Genomic DNA, 15368 nt, shown 5'->3' with positions numbered 1-15368 from the left:
GTGGCCAAAACGATGAGGAAAACAAATGTAAAAGTAATCTCTGTGATTTACAGCCCGTTACATACACTGCTATATGTGGCTACAGGCTGACGTCAGGGAACCATGTAATCTTGGTTGCCTATGTTGCTAATTTCCCCCAGATTTTGGATTATATTCTTACTGGAACATGTCCAGTTGTGTTTAGAAGCTTTTATTGGTGATATTTCATGCCAGAAAATGTCGCAGTCTTTTCCAACACTGCTAACACACATATAGCCACAAGTTAATGTCAGGTAAATGTAATTTTTTTGGTTGCCGATGTTGCCAGTTTATCCCAGATTTCAGATATTTCTAATCAAACGTCTGTTTGGATTTGGAAGCTTTTATTAGTGATATTAAATGGTTGAAAGTGCTGCTGTTCTCCATGACGGTCATTCCTCAGCTGCAGAAACAGTACAAAGACTCTGAGATATGGAAGACCCGGAAACGCTGACCAATCAGAGCAGACTGGGCTTTTTCAGAAGGGGGCTCAAAGAGACGAGCACTAAAAGACAGTATCTCAGACAGAGGGTGAATACAGGTGTTTCAGCACAGACAGTACAAGAGAAATCAAGTGTTTTGAACATTAAAGCATAGTGGAAACCAAAAAAATAAGTATGAACCTGGAAAAAAAACATAAAAGGTCATCTTAAAGCTGAATCATGCAAGATTACAATAGCATGGTTACCTTGAGTATAATAAAATAATGAAAAAACATTTTTTTAGTTTAGTTTAAGTGTTGTGTGTGTAATGTGATTTCACAATAAAAGGCAAAGCACTGTATCTGTAACACGCGTTTAACATTGAGTGTTTGACTCTTGCAGCTGTTTGATGTGACTGAAGGCTCTCTGGGGAGCATCGGCCCCACACACAACTTTGAACCTCCCCATTACGACGGCATCGAGTCCTTGGTGATCCAGGGGGACATTTTCTTCAGTGGCTCTCGAGACAACGGCATCAAAAAGTGGGACCTGGACCGGAAAGACCTGTTGCAGGTAATGGATGAGTGAGATGGTAGATGTAGAGATAAAATACAAAGATAGATTGAGGAGGGATACAATTAAATATTTAGGTGTTTGCTTTGTTGCACAGTTCTGGATTGAGGCTAGGTGGGTTTATTTGTGCATCATCAAAAAGTGTAAAGAAAATATATTATAATAATAAATGAACTCAAATTCCAATCAATAAAACAGAGTAAACAGAAATTTAAAAAGTGAGAGGTGTGAAATGAATAATGCATATTGAATTTAATAAAAAGCAGTTGCAAACAAAAAAAGTTTTCAGCCAAAACAACTGAGAGTTTGAGAAAACCTTATTGATTTTTTGCTTGTTTTTAGTTTAGAGGTGATATATTGGTGAGATACTTCTTATAACTTTTCAAACTTTCTCTTCAACAGCAAGTCCCGAATGCGCACCGTGACTGGGTTTGTGCGCTAGGCGTCGTCCCCGGGTCCCCGGCCCTGCTGAGCGGCTGCAGAGGCGGGGTGCTTAAGCTGTGGCACACAGACACACTGGGGACTCTGGGGGAACTGAAGGGCCATGAGAGCCCCATAAACGCCATCTCCACCAACAGCAGCCATCTGTTCACTGCCTCCGAGTGAGTGTGACACCGACACACACTCTCTGTGGCTTTCAGCAGGGCTCTCCCCTCAAATTTAATGAACAATAATCTGTCAGTGAACCCTCAGTGGACTTGAAATTCTTTAAGTCAACTGAAGAATACACTACTTCACTGAGAGGAGAACGGCAGTGTTGGGTCTGATCTGGTGGGGAGTTGCAGCAGTCCAGGATCAGACCCGTGGTACTGGAGTTTGACCTGTGAATGTTATTGACAGTGCAGGATTTAAGAGGCTTATGCAAAATCTGGAGCCAGGGTACAAAGTCCTTTGACAAAAAAAAAAAAAAAAAGGGAACGAGCAGTCGAATCCTCATATTGGACAGTCAAATCCAATTTGCATCTAAAAAATCTGATTTGGGTACAGCCCTAGCTTTTAGTTAGACTTAGTATACATTTTAAGATTCTTGTGCTTTTCTATACATGTCCTGCCTTACATGTCATTAGTCGTGTGATTATTCTAGTTTTAAAACAAGCTCAGTCACAGTGCTTCAAACCCGACTGCATCTGGATAGTGAAACAGGTGCTAAAGCTCCACAGTTCGATGTAACATCATGATGGTCTGTATATTATGTAGCATCTTGCTGTCTGACTGCATCTAGATTTTTTTTCGGTTTCTTACTGTTTGGTGTTCCTGTCTTCCAGTGACCGGACTGTGAAGATCTGGCGTGCACGTGGTGGACTGGACAGCACTTTAGAGGCGGTTGACAATGTGGACGAGGTGGCCAGTAACTGAACACACTGAAAGGACACTAACAGCATCTTATGATGCTGCTGCCCTGCACTTTGACCCTTAACTTTTCAAGCCTAACGCTGACTCCTAAAACATATACCTTCCATGCCATGTAACCTTTGTGACTGAGCCAACAGGAAAGTAATCTCATCTCAGCAGAACTAGCACAATCACTCTTTCGTTAGACTCTGTTTGCTCAGAGCGTCGTGCTAATCAGTTTTACTTCATTGTATTGGTAATGACTCTTTGCAGCATCTTTTTCTCCTCCGCGCTGTAGATGATACGTCACCGTGAGTGAAGATAGGAACTTGTACCTGTAAGACGTTCATTTAAGAGTTGAACACAAAAAACAGACTCATAGAGAGTATTTCAGCTGCAGAGCTCTTTTCAGCTCTGTGCCAGGATAAAGTACACCTGCAGACACACGCTTAACCAAGAAAAGGTTAGCAGTGTTAGATTAGAAGAAAATAGACAAGACGTAGAGTGTTAGAGTAGAAATGTGTGGCAGAGCTAACGGGTTGGTAGCTGGTCTTCACAACCCCAGTTCTCCAGTTTCTTGGGATTGTTTGGATTGTTTCTCTGTACTTGAAGCAGAGCCATTGCCCCTGTGCTCCACCCCCATCCCCCACCCCCCACACACAATTAAAAAAGTGGCTTTACTGTATGTGAAAAAGACAAATCACTTTTCCCCTTAACTTCCCTCTCCTGCTTTTGTGCTCTGAATTTTACTGCTGTTTAAGATCAGCAACTAAAATTGTGCAAACTCTCATCTTTGTTGTCCTGCATTGCACTCGTAAACAGAACACACTGTACGGTAACAGTTCCACTTTAAAGCAAAAGATTGACATCTTTTGGAAATTAAAATTGTTTGCTTTCTTTCTGGAAGTTGGAAGACACCAAGCTCATATCTGTCTGTTCAACATAAGGCCTGCAGCTCCTTAGCTTAGCATACAGACTGGAAACCAGGGGAAACAGCTTGCCTGGCTCTGTCCAATAGTAATTAATGCTGACAACCAGCACCTCTTAAGCTCATTAATTATGCCACATCTTGGTTGTTTAATCTGCACAGAAAAAAGGTGAAAATGTTAAAATGACAAATCCTTTAACTCCATTTGTACACTTTGATTTTGGTATGGGTGAAAGTGGAAGTTGACACGTTTTTTGCTTTAGGTTGTAATGAGGTGTTAATTATACATTGCAGTGACGACAGAATAACGATATCATAAGTGTTAAGACTATAGCCTTGCTTTTACTATGCAATTCTCTCTGCCACTGGTTACTGTCTTTGGGGAAAATGAATGTTCGATTCACGACACAAAGGAGGTGCGTCAACCATTGTGTCAGGAAAAAAACAAACTACAAAGAGGATAGCGCTTTTGTTTTCAGTGATCGCTATCGGTGGCTATCTCGATTGAATTGCTCAGTGGTGCATGAAGCTAAATAATAACACAAAATCTATTTAATCATGCGGCCCTTCTGTGTTATTGACCTGATGACGAACGAGTCAGTTTGCGGGGTTGCGACATGCCAAAAAATGTATCCACTGATTAACAGACGTCTCTTTCACACTGTAAGTCTATGGGGAAAAGTCTTTTTTGGCCCAGTGGCATCAAATGACGGAGTGGGAAGTGCCACTATGTTCCTAAATTGCTATCTCCAGTCACCAAAGAGTATCAGTGTGAGGTATTTGCTGTTACTTTCCCCAGTTAACAAAATTGGTGGACAAAAAGGAAATGCAGTGTACCCTGTGTTGTTTGTAGTTGCTAGGCTCTAAGGACAACAGAGAGCTTTTTGCAACGGATGCACCAGCAATCAAACCACTGGCGGGGGAGGGTTAAAAAGTTTTCTGTTTCCACTGAAAACAAACACGAATAAATGACCTAATTAGGAACTCTGGAGGAGCCGCCAGGCAAATTTTGTTACTTTCAGCCCACTTTAACAATGCATCAGCTAAGTCTCGGGGGGGCGAGGGCTAAGATTTTGTGCTGATCTGTTTTAGCCACAAATGGCCAAGACTTCCTCTACTGTGCTAAAGTCATTTTAGCTAATCTCTGTAAACTGCATATGAATGCAGTTACATAAATATAATATATCATTGTCAGACTAAAGCTGATTAGTTTCGTGTTTGCATTTAGGCCACTGTGATATGTTACATCGCCCCACCATGATTGGTCAAAAGTCCTTGGACTATGAATAGAAACTTCCAAAATTAGAATCTGCACACATATGCAGAATCTGTTCATAAAGTTTAGCCAGAGCCAAGCTAGCAGTCGCAGTTTTTTATGCTAAGCTAAACTAACTGGCTGCAGCTGATCTCATCTAATTCAGAAAGCAAGTAAGCGTATTTCCCAAAAATGTCGAACTATTCCTGAAACTCTTGAGCACTTGTGAAAACTGACACAATTAGTCTTTGAAAAACACTTAATCCTTTGTAAATGTGAGCAGGTTCAGCGTTTGACGATATTCTACACATGTTCATGTTTCATCGTATGTAAAAGCATTTGTTCACTCTTCACATGTTGCAGTTTACGCTCACTGAACCCACACTACTGAGTCTTTGTCGAATTCCCATGCTGCTAAGTCGTGTGCTCACCTTCTTCAACCCTATAAGAGGGCTTCTCGTCATGGACTCCGGGTGAGGTCCGCTCAGCACCGAGCAATGTGTATGTATATATATGTAATGGTATCTTTTTTGTTTCTGGAGAGGAGAGGCCTTCAGACTCTGCCTGTGTTGTGACCGACGTCTGTCTCCCAGTTCTGATCCTTGTGGGGCCTTCCTGGAGACGCTCGTGGTCTCCCTGATGTTACTGACGTGTCTGTCGCGATTGTGTGCTGTCACTTTTGAATGTTTGGTGAAACAGCAGTTGTAAGCATTATTCAAGTACATATCTAATGTATGTAAACCATGTATTTAAGAGAAGAAATCTGACTGAATGTTAGTTTCGTGGGACCACAGATCTCAGCGCAGTCTCACACGAGAGCCAAGAGGACCAGAATTGGCGTTAAGACTAACGAGCTTTAAAGCTTAGGACGGAGCTTTTCCTCCAATGAGGAGGCAGATTGTGTTTAGTGGCCTACGGTTAGTTTTTTTCTCTATGTTTTGTTTGTTATGCTGTCCCTGTTTCACATATCCTGGGCGTTCCCACACTGCAGTTTTAGCAGCCATTCCCAAGTGGCGGACTCTGTAGCGATTCTAATGTCAGATGCCTTGGTGAGAATAAACGCCATCTGTCAAAAACAACCAACTCTGTGTTTTACTTCCTGGTTCTGTCCGTCATTTAAAGACTTGGTAGTTATGTAAATATATCTATAGGTTACTTAATATATCTACATTGTTTGGTATTGCAATACAAATACAACAACAGTCTCAGTAATGTAGAAATCCCAGTCTCCATAAACATGGACCAATGCCTCCTCATGCTTGTTGTGTCGACAAATTAGAGCAAACTGAGAGTGACTAAAGACATTTTCTGCATTATTTTACTTTATATTAGTTAGTTTTGTAGGCACAAATTGTTTGGTTTTTTTTCTTGAGTCTAGATCTTATTTTATTTCTAAAAGGTCTTTTGACACCTAATTTTAGTTCTTAGTTTAGTTTAAGTTAACTATAATCATCATTTTGGAAACACTTTAAGATGCCATTTTACATTTATAAACAGTATAGAAATTTAATAGTTATAACACACTAATTGATAAGGACATTTTAAACGGTTACTGATGTATAGTTATAGTGTGTCAACAATTATAACTTCTACATTATTACAACTGTGTTTGAATTATTATAATTACTATTGTTAATAAAGTAGCATTGGTGGCTGCAAAGATAGCACACTTCTAGTGTCCCTTTGTTTTTGTTCTTTGTTTTTTTTAATTACCATATTTTCTGATTTTAAACCTCCAGCACTGCTTTTGAAAGTTTTTCATTCCCTTTTAATATTTCCTGCTCTAATTCCCAGAGTTTTTGTGTTTCTTTCCCCGGGTGCAGGTGAAGCTGCTCTCAGTAAAGCAGATGGTGGTTTAAGGAAGGAATCGAAAGTTGCTTCCAGATGTTTGAAACGGCGACCACAAGGTGGCAGTAACAGCGCCTACAGGACTGACCAGAGACAGTGGAAGTCATCCTCAGAGCTGTCCAAAAACACCCTCACTGACACATATGGTAAGAGGCAGAGGAATATTTCAGATTCCTATACTTTTGATCCCCAGATGAACCCACTAGTTGACAACCTAGAGCGTATCATTATGGCTGAAGATCTGCGTTAGTGCTATGGGCCTGTTTTCCAACATATTTAGAATACCCAGGAAGGCACTCCAAGCACCCCAAAAATACTGAAATCAAGGAAGGGGAATATTAAAAAGCCTTAATTGTTGTAGCTAAATCATTGAAAGAGCCAGCATGTTTTGACCACTGCAGGTCTTTGTCAGGGCTTTAATGTGCCTGTGAGCTAGCAGTAGATGCACAGTTCCTTCTGCCCGTGATACATTTGGGGGTAGATTGGTCGAAAGAAAATACTTAATACTACTACTGCAACTCACACCAAAACAGTCTAGACTGATAGGTAGCACTACAGGTAAGAGGAAAAATATGTACTTTTGATTTGAGGATGAACTCTTGCCTTCAACTAAACCAGAATTTAAAAATGGCAGGTGTTTAATGTGATTTGCACATATAAATGCCAGATTTTTGGCTGTATATATTTAAAAAAAAAAAAAAAAAATCGACCAATATCTTACAAGTCTAACACAAAGATGTGATGTTGTCACAATCCAGCAAGAACACTTACACTGACACTTTGTTCAGATGCTTAATGAACGACTCAGGGGGGCCATCAGGGTCTGCCGTCATAAATCTGTAGGACCGTCTGACAGGCAGCGCCAATCACCGGCCACCTGATGTGAGCGTTATACTGTGACATGAGGTTATGTCGGGTTGATTTTGACCCAGAGCTCTTCAGAAGATGTGTATTTTTGCGCCATGAGTCTCTGAACACCAACAGAAAGTCTTTAAATCACTTCCACTGTACTCAGACGCACCGCTTGTTTAACAAAGCTGTCACCATTACAGCTACTCCTGCTGACTTTTTCACAAACCGCAGATGTGTTCATTGGTCAGTCGCCACTTTCTTTGATGTGAGTCTATTAATCCTCATTTAAAAACAGCACAACCAGCTGTTTCTCAAGATGCAGAGATATGCACATTTTTACCCGAGCACTGCTGCTCGCTGCCAAGCACATCTCCGGCCCTTAGAGAGAGATTTTGACCTGCATCAGCACAAAGTAGTTCTGAAAAACCCTTTTATACTGAACAATGTCAAATCTCACCAGGTGATTTTTACTGTTCTTTCTTAAAATAACTCATTAATGTGGCTGTGCCATTTAACCTGCATTCATATACTGTATGACAAAAAAAAACATCATTACCATTGCATGAGGTCTGAAAGCCATTCTAGTTTTGTCTTTCTCTTCTGTTGTTAGTTGGTAAAGTAAGAAATTGTGGAAAAACAAATTTTCTCTCAATTACTTTCCCTTACATTGGAAACAAACATAGTAGAGAACGCAGTTTGAACATTTCAGCTTCTCAGATGTGATAATGTGCTGCTTTATGTTATCTTATACTACGACAAATTTTATATCTTTGGGTTTTGGACTGTTGGTTGGACAAAATAAGACAGTTGATGACATGGCCTTGGGCTCTCAGATATTGTGATGGCCATTCTTTCTGTTTTGGAGACCAAATGATATCTATTAAGGTATCGTAAGAAAATAATCATTAGATCAGTTTGTAATGAAAATAAATGTTAGTTGCAGCCCTGCTTCACACGATACCGTGTTTTGATGCCATTATACAGAAAAAACATATAATTTTCATTTCCCAAGATTTAGCCTAATGTATTTAAGTTTTGGAAATTTTGGAAGCTTTTTTTTAATATACAAAGAGCAGGTGCCTTTCGAAAAGAACTATAACCAATTTTTTGTTTAACCAGTTGCAAATTATCTAGAAACAAACTGTAAAAAAAAAAAAAAAATGTAGTGGTAGCCACTATTTTGATAATCCACCCTTTAAGTAAGATTTTAACCAAAGTCTGCCAAATATTTGATGGTTTCAACCTCTCAAATGTGAGAATTTGCATTTTTATCTTGTCCATATAATATGGATTAAATATTTCTAGGGTTAAGGACTGCTGGTTGGACAAAACAAGACACTGATGGACAATTTTTAACAGATTTTTATTTCAGAGACAATTAAGAACAACAAAACAATTAAGTGATTAATTGAGAAAATAATCATCAGATTTATTTATAAGAGAAATAAATGTTAGTTGCAGCCCTAATATACAATGTACAGTAATTTTTCCCCATTGCATCCAATCAAACTATCATTTTCTGCACATTTCCCCCAATTTAAGCTTAATATATTAAATATCTCTGGAAGGTTTTTGATCTTAGTTAGTGCCTTGAATAAAGTTCAGTGGGTTTGAGCAGCTGCACCAAATGAGCTTGTAATAATTGATCCAGCAGTGGGTTGCGCATGGTGGAGGAGGTTAATACATTTTAGAAAAACACTATGTATCTATTACAGAAAGACTATGTTTCTCTGGCAAATTACGAGAAAGGGAGATTGAGGAGACAGTCATTAAAAACTGTCAGAGCAGCTTCACACTCCGATAATTTGAAATCTATTTGTGTCACTGAGGCATGAATATAATACAGTTCTGTCAGTCCAGATACACTGGTAGCTTAATGCAAAAAATACTTCACAAGTTAAGGGATTATGGGAAATTCAAGTCATGCAAGCACTTTGATTAGACTCAACTCAAGCTTCAGATTCAGATATTAATGAATTAATTTTGAATTCATTTTTTCATTTCTTTTTTCATTTCATTTTTCTGTCATGTTTCAATACTGTCAAATAGTAATCCTGGAACTATAATCTTTCCTGGCGATTATGGATCTCCAAAGACTTATTAACAAACGCAAGGGAAGAATAGAAATTTGTCTTGGAGCAATTACAAGCAGTCCCCCAATGAGGAGTTCATAAAATAGTTTCCCCAATATTAAAGCTCATTTGTCAGACAGCTACATCAAGAAGTGGGGCAACCCTCCCTTCTCTATATCACCGCCTCACCACTTCTTGAACAGTCCCTCAGCTGCTGTATGAAGCTCTTATTGCACTTGTACTGAATAAAAGCGGAGATGATTTAGACTCATCATATCACCCCATGTCATCGCTCCCAGCTGACCGAAGCGGATTGAAACAAGGGTCTGCAGTCACTCTAGTAGCTCTTTGAGGATATACCCAGGCACAGGGGTGCTTTGAGCAAAATGCTAACGTCAGCATGTTTTTTAATCCCCGTAAGCCCATTTCTTGGTTAAATAAAGGTCAAACACCAAATAAAGAGCCGTGTGTTTTCTGTATGTTGATGGGTTTTTTTCTTTCTCTGAATATAGCTTCACAGTATCCTGTTTGCAATGGTTTCCAAACTATTTTTCTTACAACAAGAATTAAACTATTACTAAATAATATAGTAAATAGTTAATAAACTAATTAACTAAAATTTCAGAAAACTTTGAGAAAATTTTGTTCTCCAAGTTGATGTCCTCACATTCTTTGTTTTGTCTGAGACCAAAAAATATTCAATTTACTGTCACTGAGGACTGAAGGTTAAAAAATCACTAAAACCTATTAATTGCTTATCAGATTACTTTCAGATCATTTTTATAATAGGCCTGTTAGGTATAAAAATCTGGTATTATCCCAAAACCAAGCAGCTACAGTTTAGCTAGAATTTTTGTCAGAATACATGTAGGCAGAGTGATGCTTAAAATGTCATTTTATTCTATCTTAACTGAGTTTATTGTGTTTTTATTGTTTAACTGTCATTGTACTGCCTCTTTGCCTATGTAAAGAACTTTTCATTGCATCTGCATTTGAAATATGCGTTATCAGCATGCAAGGCAGGTTTGATGTTTACCATGTTCCCATCTTAGCTTTATTTGTTAACAAACCAGCATGTGGTAAGTAGCCTCAAACCACAGTATGGCACTGTATGTTACAATTCATCTGAGGAGTGGTGTGAATGTCTGTGCCAAAGTTCATTGCAATGCATCCAAAATTCTGCTATCCCGTAGATGCAGAGATATTTCAAAGGGTCATTGAAAACCTGCTGAATGCAATGAAGAGTGTCATGGGTATCATCAACATCATAAGGACTGATCCTCTGATCGTCATAAATATCTGCACCAAATATTGTGACAATAAATCCAGATGTTGTTGAGATATTTCAGTTTTCATTACTCCCCATTTGTAGCACTGTATTCACACCAGAGATCCATCACACATTATCTTATCTCACAATTTACTCTATTCATTTTATATTTTTCTAAGAAGTTCCATTATAATGTGGCAAAAAGACATCTTATTGTCCCATTTATAAAATCTATAGATTGGCTCTGGATTCTACCAACTATTTTGTCCTACATTTTGGTGCATGGACTTTTCCAGTGCAGTCCCTTATCTCCTGTCATGTTTGCATTGGAGTTAGAGCCAAAACAGCTGTGGCTGTTCTTCAGAAGTATCAAGTATTTATATGCTGCTGATTATTAACTTTACAGACCTAATCCAGAACACAGTGTACTTGTCAACTACTGCAAAAACAGTCATTAAATGTGTGAAGCTGAGAGTTTTCGCACTTGATCAGGATTTCAAATGTCTTCTGTATTCCTGGCATGAAGCAGAATGAGCAAGGTGATGCCAACAGTCTTTCTCATTGTCTTTGTGTTTAACCCACTTGGATAAAAGTCTCAAAGATGGAAAATGTGTAGTCACAGGACAGCCGTCTGCAGCACTGTGACACCACGAGAGGACAAAATCAAATGGATTCATAGAGGTCATTCATGTCTTATTCATTTTTTTCTCCAAATGTCTTTGAGGAAAATGAGAGTCAGATCATCTTGTGGGCGTTTTTACGTTGTACAAATTGCCAGGTGCTGAATTCAGGTAGAGATGAGGGGGCTGTGGTGTAACTATATGCATCATTTTAGCCAGAAAATTACACTGAGATTGTGGAAGTCACATTTAGTTTCTGAAATGTGATTCAGAGTAATGGATGAGATATTAACATGCAGAAAAGTTGCAGAGCTCTGTGACCAAAACATGTAATACAGGAGTGAGAGGTATGTTTCGGTTTTGGAATTACTGTAATTTTCAAAGGCCCACAAACTCAATGCAATGTAGTATATAATATACATGACTTTACTGAACATAGGCTTATTTTTGTAGTGTCTTAACACTATATCAATAAAAAAAAAACACAAGATATATTTATAAAATACCATAAAACATTATGTTATAATATCATTCTACCAAAACTATAAAGACAAGATGAGATGATACTTTTATAAACTAATTACTGAATGCCTCCTGTTTGGAGAAGCAGCCAGGAATAGCTCCACAGAAGCTAAGCAATGTACAAATTTGGACATTGGCAGCAGCAAAATATATTTTAGCCCCCCTAAAAAAAGGGACCACACCAAAAAAATCAATAACAGTTTAAGTATATGCCATATTTTGAATATGTTCACTGTATACCTTGCTGTCAGACAGCCTTTTTAAATAAGGAAAACAATTTACATTTTTAGTTTCCCATCAGTGCCACCACACTCCACTGAGAAAAGCTCATTTCAGCTTGTGGAACATGGGAGCTGCTAGTCTATCTCTGCCCTTATCAGTTTGTTTATTTGTGTTAGTTGTTGACTTTGGTGAATCCTAACTAAATCTTTCAAAACGCCAGAGTCACACAATAACTAAATTACCGTTAATGAAGTCTGGTTGTGAAGAGTGGGATTTAACAGCTTCGGTTCCTCGTTGGAAATCGCTGACGGGTAGCAATGTAAAGTGGTGAAAATATTATAAATACAGTGTACACTTAAACTAAAACTGACTTTATTTTAGGTGGGACTTATTTTAGATTGTCTAAAATTTGTTTCACTGCTGCCTCTGGCTACAGTAGTGCATTGTTTGGCATCTGTGGCAGTACTCCTGTCTGCTTCTCCAAACTGGGGGCGTGCAGACTGCCATCTACTGGTAACATAGTATGGACAAGAAGCTCATGCAACCCCATATAAAAAGATCTAAAATATCCCTTTAATTTGAGTCTCATGACCCTCCTGAGGTCACAAAATAAATGCGATGACGCGCATGGGAATTAGCACAGGACCAAAATTAGAAAGAAAGACAAAATTACTTGACTTATTGCTTTTCACCTTACAACAAAAACATTGAATGTCAGTGAAAACCAATATCACCACATGGAAACCACATGGCTCTTTACTTCACATATCAAACAGGTGTTTAACCCGCAGAATGAACTCTCTGTCTGTTTGTTCAGATTAATTGGAGCTGGCATGCACATTTCCCATTTATAGCTCTCAGCTTCATGCTGGGCTGGTTAATTGAGTTTGTTTTGCTCCTCAGGTGGTCCCTGTCATCTGGCTAAAATGCTGGCCTCAGCTTGTGTGACACACCTTTTTACCTGACAAGTTGTTGACAGGAGCAGCTCATTTTACATGGGTGCAGAAGAAAGTGTTTTGCACGTTCAAGGTGGAGAATAGTTATAATCCATGTGAGGCCTAATTAATCCATTGTCTGTGTTTGGCTGATTACCTGACAGCTTTAGGCTTTTCAGTCACATTTTGAGTCACTAAAAGTCTTGAAGTATTTCAATATTACCATTGTTCTGAAACTCATTTTAGTACATTTAAGTCAAACTGTTAATGTCATTACTTTCCATTTATTCTTCACACAGATAATTGCATTTTCTCCCACCCACAAGGATAACTCAGTTGGCTCTTCCAGGAACCATACTCCATATTTTGACAGAGGGAAAGCCATATTTCTGTTTTCTTCGCCATTTTTCACCTTAATTACTTTAATATTTTTAAAGGCGAGTGTGAAGAAAATGAGCTTTTGGGTGCTTCAACCTCATCCACACAATTAGGAGCTCATTACATTAGTGCAAACACGTAATTAAATAATTTTTAGAGCAGTAAATTGTCAGCTTACTGCTGGGAAAAAAAGGATCATTTAATTACAACCATAAAGGACCTCGTTGCTCCTCACATCCCATTGAATTAACAGACCAAAATAGCAAAGTCTCATTTAAATTAAAAGGTAGATGTAAAGTGGGAAGTTGTTTTTCAGAAACAGTGCTAAATTTAGGTTTGAAAATGCATGAATTTCAGCACTGAGCCAAGGAATCAGTGAGTTTATTGATCAACAACCTTATCGCCCACTTGCAGATCTATTGTGCTTGTTTTGTTATTGAACTGTATAACAGTTTCTCGTCAGCTGTCTGAGGGCTGCTCGCTTCTGCAGGGCCTCCTGAAAGTAGTTTTTTCTCATTAACAGTAAACCTGCACACACATACACACACACACACACACTTTTTTAAGACACTGTATTATTTACTAAGATTATTTCCCTGGAGATTTACCACAACCTTGACTTTAACCTCTACATGCCCAAACCCACGCCTTATGCCTTAACTTAAACCTAATTGTAACCTTCAAACAAAAGGTTAAGATGTGTAACCTCATGGGACCATACTGTCTTTGTTACAAATACACACATCTTATTATATTGCATTTTGTAGCCCATTATACGTACATTAAGTGTACTGTTTAGCTGTAAAATGAAAAGGTTTGTGACCTGGCTGCCATGTTGAAAGCAGTTGAGCCAATAAAAAAGCACTGCCCACAGGCTGGAGCAAACTTTCTCATTTTTATTTTTAAAATATGTTTCTTGAACATTCATGCAACCAGCCACCAAGGATACACTGAGATGTTATGGACACTTTTAAGGAGCTGTCGTGTCGTACATCTTAATCATAACATCAGCTTAATACCACAAGTGCAATTTCACTTTCACCCATGCAACTGTGAACATTCTTTATTTAACTGTTGAGTTTCTTGGCGTTGTAAATACTGTATATATTGTTTGTTTATGTCGTCCTCTGTGCTTATTTCCTTCATCTTCATCCTGCACGTTTTTGTACTTATTTATTAATATAGTTTATTTTGCACAGTTATCTTGCTGTTTTGCTATCCCTTTGCTGCTGCAATGTTGGAAATTTCCCCACTGTGGGACTAATAAAGGATTATCTTATCTTATCTTATCTTATCTTATCTTATCTTATCTTATCTTATCTTATCTTATCTTATCTTATCTTATCTTAATGCTTCAGACGAAGTGTATTCTCAGATTATCTGTCTCATATACTGCTGGAAGGACGTAGTGACACTTTCAGCATATATGATAAAAAGTTATTTTTTACAAAAATTTACTAAATCTGAAATACAAGTGCATCTTAGAGTTCATTAATAAATCATCTTTCAAATGTCTTTTGCTATCCAAAGTGGCATGCTGGTTCCTGTCTCCTGTGCTGTCCGGCATCATGTCAGGAATTCTCTTCTATTTTGTTCCCAAATTCATTCTGAACAAGGTAAGCCTGACCCTAACACTAAAGAGTACATGACTGATAAGCATAATTTCAAGTCATCAGTGGTGAGGACAATGTTAAGATCCTTTTGTTAAGTTACATACAAAATATATAAGTACTCTATTACCAGTAAAAGTCCAGCATTCAAAATAACACCTACCAACCTAAGGGTCGAGCCCCTCTAAAGGATCACAAGAGAGGAAACAAAGTTCTGCAACACCCGTCAGTTTTTTTTTTTTAAACTTGACCTCTTTTGGCTTCAGTTAATTATATTAAACTTGGTGAGGAATTTGAATGGGTAAATGTCTCTTCATTTGAATTGCTAACACACTGATCTCCACACAGGCTGACCCTGTACCCAACAGCCTCAGAGCTCTTCCTGTCTTCTACGCCATCACATTTATGGGAGCACCATGTGAGTACCACATCCACACACCACCCCCATGTTTATTTTGATTTTCACAGCAGCTGTTGAAAGCCCTGGAAAAAGATGAGGTCTGAATAAATG

At 38.4% G+C, this 15368-nt stretch overlaps 1 protein-coding gene across 7 annotated transcripts in view; it reads left to right on the top strand.

Annotated features, from left to right (window-relative positions):
* The window catches only part of kif21a (kinesin family member 21A), a 60513-nt gene extending 54927 nt beyond the window's left edge, over positions 1 to 5586 (top strand). For all 7 annotated transcript variants that reach the window (XM_042495779.1, XM_042495780.1, XM_042495777.1 and 4 more), the window contains 3 exons: positions 843 to 1013; positions 1416 to 1615; positions 2279 to 5586. In XM_042495779.1, coding sequence (XP_042351713.1) covers positions 843 to 1013; positions 1416 to 1615; positions 2279 to 2369 — 462 coding nt within the window. In that variant the 3' untranslated portion in view covers positions 2370 to 5586. The remainder of the gene's footprint in view (positions 1 to 842; positions 1014 to 1415; positions 1616 to 2278) is intronic.
* The last annotated feature ends 9782 nt before the right edge of the window (positions 5587 to 15368 follow it).

The sequence above is a fragment of the Plectropomus leopardus genome, chromosome 11, assembly GCF_008729295.1.
Source record: "Plectropomus leopardus isolate mb chromosome 11, YSFRI_Pleo_2.0, whole genome shotgun sequence".
Classification (NCBI taxonomy): domain Eukaryota; kingdom Metazoa; phylum Chordata; class Actinopteri; order Perciformes; family Serranidae; genus Plectropomus; species Plectropomus leopardus.
This window is presented reverse-complemented; position numbering and strand designations above follow the sequence as displayed.